This window comes from Dacryopinax primogenitus (assembly GCF_000292625.1).
Source record: "Dacryopinax primogenitus strain DJM-731 SS1 chromosome Unknown DACRYscaffold_4, whole genome shotgun sequence".
Classification (NCBI taxonomy): domain Eukaryota; kingdom Fungi; phylum Basidiomycota; class Dacrymycetes; order Dacrymycetales; family Dacrymycetaceae; genus Dacryopinax; species Dacryopinax primogenitus.
Genome location: NW_024467201.1, coordinates 1,405,810 through 1,410,247, shown reverse-complemented (window position 1 = coordinate 1,410,247; position 4,438 = coordinate 1,405,810). Strand labels below are relative to the sequence as shown.

General features: G+C 52.9%; 2 protein-coding genes across 2 annotated transcripts; both read left to right on the top strand.

Moving 5' to 3' along the window:
* On the top strand, nt 1-1,208 carry DACRYDRAFT_20976 (heat shock protein 30). The gene is made up of 3 exons (XM_040772176.1): nt 1-354; nt 404-686; nt 736-1,208. The coding sequence occupies exons 1-3, from the start codon at nt 43-45 to the stop codon at nt 1,020-1,022; spliced, it is 882 nt and encodes a 293-aa protein (XP_040631346.1). The 5' UTR covers nt 1-42; the 3' UTR covers nt 1,023-1,208.
* Nucleotides 1,209-1,337: 129 nt separating this feature from the next.
* Nucleotides 1,338-2,930, top strand: DACRYDRAFT_114774 (Aldo/keto reductase; the record flags this gene model as incomplete). The annotated part of the gene is made up of 9 exons (XM_040769873.1): nt 1,338-1,372; nt 1,424-1,583; nt 1,723-1,816; nt 1,865-1,976; nt 2,025-2,282; nt 2,324-2,368; nt 2,410-2,443; nt 2,491-2,673; nt 2,725-2,930. 9 exons carry the CDS (start codon nt 1,338-1,340, stop codon nt 2,800-2,802), a joined length of 999 nt encoding a protein of 332 aa, XP_040631345.1. The 3' UTR covers nt 2,803-2,930.
* Nucleotides 2,931-4,438: the final 1,508 nt, after the last annotated feature.

Here is a 4,438-nt window from a genome sequence, read left to right as displayed (position 1 = left end):
GTCTCCCACCAGGAATACCTACAATCCTACACACAGCCAGCCATGGCCGCAGGAAACTACGCCCTGGACGCCAACCCGTCCAACAGCCAGATTGACATCGAGACGAACGGCTCTGACTGGCTCTGGGCCGTCTGTGCCACCTTCCTCTTCTTCGACTTGCTCTTTGTCCTGTGGTCCTTCACCCGCCCTCGTGGCTCCCGCGCCTTCCATATCCTGGCCATCGCTATCCTTTCCGTCGGCACGATTGCCTACTACTCTATGGCATCCGACCTCGGTGCTACCCCCGTCATTGCCGAGTTCTACGGTGACAGGCACCAGAACTACGCGGGGGAGCCAGCGACTCGTGCTATCTGGGTAAGCGCGTGCATATTTCGTTTCAAGCATTGCTTAACGATAAGAACAGTACGTGCGCTACATTTTGTGGTTCATCAATGCCCCCCTCCTGGTGCTCGCCATCGCGCTGGCTTCTGCGCTTCCGGTCTCCGACATCTTCGGGGCGATGTTCATGATCGACGTGACTGTCATCTGCGGGCTCGTCGGCGCTCTGACCCCAAGCACGTACAAGTGGGGCTACTACGGGTTCGGTGTCGGCGCCTTGATCTACACCGTCTCTGTCCTCCTTGGTCCCGGTCGCATCTCCGCCGGCTATGTTGGCTCAGATATTGCTAGCATTCACACTCGTGGTGGTACGTCTATTTCCCCTCCCGCTGGCGCCAACATTGACGGCTTCTCCAGTTGCCTACCTGTCCTTCATCGCCCTGATCTACCCTATCTGCTGGGGCCTGTCCGAAGGTGGCAACGTGATCACATCAGACGGAGAGATGGTCTTCTACGGCATCCTCGACCTCTTCACGATGCCATTCTTCCTCGCGCTGCACATGTTCCAGTTGCGCGCTGTCGACCTAGGCAGGTTCGGGATGACGGGTGTGGGCATCGGCGGAGTAGGGCGGTCCTACGTTCGGGGTGAGAAGGATGCCCCACTCGTCCCTGCCCAGGGCGTTCCGGAGGTGGGCGCGGTGTAACCGCTTCTGTCATCTCAGAGTGTTGACCTGCGAGATATGTTTCCTTCTCTACTTCTAGTTCTCACAGCCCGGTATCTGACCTACAACTCCTTTCACGCTCTACGACCCCTTAATAGTATCGTCTTTGATGCCATGTACTGATGAACGTAACTTGAATGTCATAGCACCAATATCGGTCAACTCGGCCGAAAAGCAAGGTCACATGTATGTATACACCAAAGTCGAAACACAAAGCAGCATAGGGGCGGACACCTGCCGGCTGGCCGGTGAGGTCCCGATAAGCCCTGACCGGCACATGAAGGCCAATTGTCTAGAATGCCAGTACTAGTCTGTCAGAGTGAGCTGGCTATGTATGTTGGCCACCTTCATCCCTTTCCTCCATCTCATCAACTGCGGAGTAGCCATGTCCCTCCCGACTCGCAAGATCGGCATCGATTCGGTCCCCATCCCGGGCTGGGGACGATGGGCATGTCCTTCTCCTACGCGACGGCGCATAATGAGCAGAACAACTTGGCGGTGCTTAGGGCTGCCTGGGAAAAAGGCTGCCGACTGTGGGATACGGTACGTCCTTGTTTTTGCTCTGCCTCTTTTTACGGGGATCTTCATCGTGATCGTACGCCGCTCTTGCTCTTGCGTGCCACCTTCCCCTTTCTTGAGACGTACTTCCTAAAGTTTCGGGTTGCTCAGCCCTCACCCCCAGGCGGATATGTATGGCGACCACTTTATGGGCGAAAACGAGCAGCTCCTCTCAAAAGCCTTCCACTCCGGAATCCCACGAAAGGACATTTTCCTCTGTTCGTCCACCCTCCTCTAAGCCGGGCCTGCCGCCTAACAATATACAGGCTCCAAATTTGGAAACTGGAGGAACTACGAGACGGGCGAGAGGAAAGTTCTCGGCACCCCCGAGTACGTAAAGTCCGCGATAGAGAAGACGCTCAAGAACCTTGATGTTGAGTACGTCACCCCACCCTACCCGTGCAGGGCCCAGCTGATATCGTGGAGGTACGTGGACTTGTATTACCAGCATAGGGTGGACAAGAACACCCCTATTGAGGATACCGTCCAAGCGCTGAAGGAGCTCCAGTCGGCAGGGAAGATCCGGTACATTGGCCTCTCCGAATGTTCGGCTTCGACGCTCCGACGCGCGTATGCCGTCGCGCCCATCGCGGCCGTGCAAGTCGAGTACTCTTTGTGGGAAACGTCGATCGAGCGCTCGGGGTTGCTGGATGCGTGTAAAGAGCTGGGAGTTGCTCGGGTCGCGTATTCGCCGTTGGGAAGGGGGTTGCTGAGCGGACCATTAGGAGCAGGAAGGACTTGGAGGGTGATAGTAGACTTGGGCATCCGAGGTAGGTGTTTCGTGCAAGGGAGGATGAAGCTGACGGAGCAGGTTTTCGGAGGAGAACTTTCCCAAGAACCTCAAGGTGGGCTCTTGACCCGCGTGGCAGAGCGGTGTGCTGATGCCTTGTAGTTGGTGGACGAGCTCAACAACCTTGCGAAGAAGAAAGAATGCACGGCTTCGCAGCTCGCGATCGCTTGGGTACATGCTCAGTGGGAAGGGGTTATCGCTATCCCCGGAACGACGCGCCTGGCCGGGTTAGAGGAGAATATCGCTAGTAACGACGTGAAGTTCACGGAGGCGGAACTAAAAGAGGTATGTATTTCGATCTGGTACTTCAATTTGAACGAGGCTGACAGTATGTAGATTAGGACCATTCTGGATAGTTTCAAGACTGCGGGGGATAGATACCCCGCTCCGCAGATGGCGGCGCTTGACCATTAAGTTACATGATGGTGATTGATTGAGCTGGAAAGAATGGACTGTGCGAGGGAATACCGAGATGAGGTGGTACGATGTGGCGTGAGGGATTAAGAAGGAAGGGGAAATAGAATGGTATCAGTGGTGTGAAGAAACAATGGTGAAGTCTCAGTATCCACCACCTTGGCTCGATGCCAAATGCGTGACTCGTGTGAACTGGATGGTGTAAACCGAGGTAAAAGTTCACAGGGACAGACACACCTATAATATCTCGTTAGTAGAAGGCCCTAGTCATCTTGATTATCTTGGAAATGAGAACATACGGGTTCCCCGACACGGAATCCGGAATCCGGAAGCCGCTATTACGAAATCCGGATTCCGGCCTCGGCTGTGTTAGATTTGATCCCGGGTCCGGGGCCCGAAATGAGGTAAGCAATATTGGTCATTTCAGCATGTGACATAGGCACAATGTCTTTTCTACTCCGAGTATTGTAGAGTATTATACTTGTAAATAATAAATAATAATTAATTAATGCACACCATTAACACCATTATTTAATGGACTAAGGGGGACACTCAGGCACCAGGAACACCATAAAATTAACAGTATCTACAAGATACCTAGGAGCTTTTACCGGAAAAACTTGAGAATATTTTTTTGGGTTATACAATGCTGAAAAACATGTAATGACAGGCAGGGGAGGAGTGGAGAGGAGGGGCAGGAGGAGAAGAAAAAGAGAAAAAATAATAATCATCCCCTCTCTAAAAGATCCACTTGGGGTGCAGGGGGCAGGCTGGGGGGGATGTTTGTATCTCACCACTCTCACCCACCCTCATTGAAATCTTGAGGACATGGTGGTTGGGATCTTCTGGGTTGGGGTGTAATTCAAACACCCCATTCATCCCCTCAATGAAATGCAGATCTGCCCTACCCTTGCATTGGTGCCTGCACCTGTACTGGAAGATGCCCAGGTCAATCTTCTTATGGAACTCCATAACCATGGAGCACAAGGGGCACTTGAGGTCCTTCAGGTTGCCTGTCAGATTCTTGGCAGGCCCCCCCCAAGTGTACCTCCAGCCTTGGCCATCTTGCCCAAACACAAAGATATGGAGACCAAAGAGAGGGTGGGAAAGCTCTCTGGTGTAGCCCTTGAGGATTGCTTGCTCCCCAGGGATGGCATCCCAATAGTAGGCATGCAAGAAGGGCCCCAGCCAGATCTCTGCCACACACTGGGAGTTGAAGGTGTTTGCTGTGAAAGCAATCACCATGTTGAATCCAGCCCTAATTTTGAACATGGTGAGTTACTGGCCCCAAAGAAACAGTAAAAGGAGTAAACTTACTTGCACTCATGCACAGATGGCAATGCTTGAAGCACCATGCCACTGTGTTGGGGCAACACAGGCTGACTAAGTCTGCTCACCTAAGAGTGCCAAGAGTCTAAGCAGGCAACAAGGAAGTGGAGTAGACCTGATGACTAAGACCTATCTACAGTATAGGTACCTGTGGATGATCCTAAGAGACAGTCCCCAGGCAGAGTAGGCCTTATATTTATACCTCTGTGGTGGAACCTGCTAGAACATCTTGCTTACTCAGCCTAGTCAGGTGATCAGGTCATATGAGGTCATGCACAGCCATGCACAGCAGGTCACCTGACCATCC

Coding starts and splice junctions, on each gene's coding strand:
- DACRYDRAFT_20976 (XM_040772176.1), top strand. CDS start 43: ATGGCCGCAGGAAACTACGCCCTGGACGCCAACCCGTCCAACAGCCAG. Junction 355..403: donor CAGCGACTCGTGCTATCTGG/GTAAGCGCGTGC, acceptor CGATAAGAACAG/TACGTGCGCTACATTTTGTG. Junction 687..735: donor TAGCATTCACACTCGTGGTG/GTACGTCTATTT, acceptor CGGCTTCTCCAG/TTGCCTACCTGTCCTTCATC.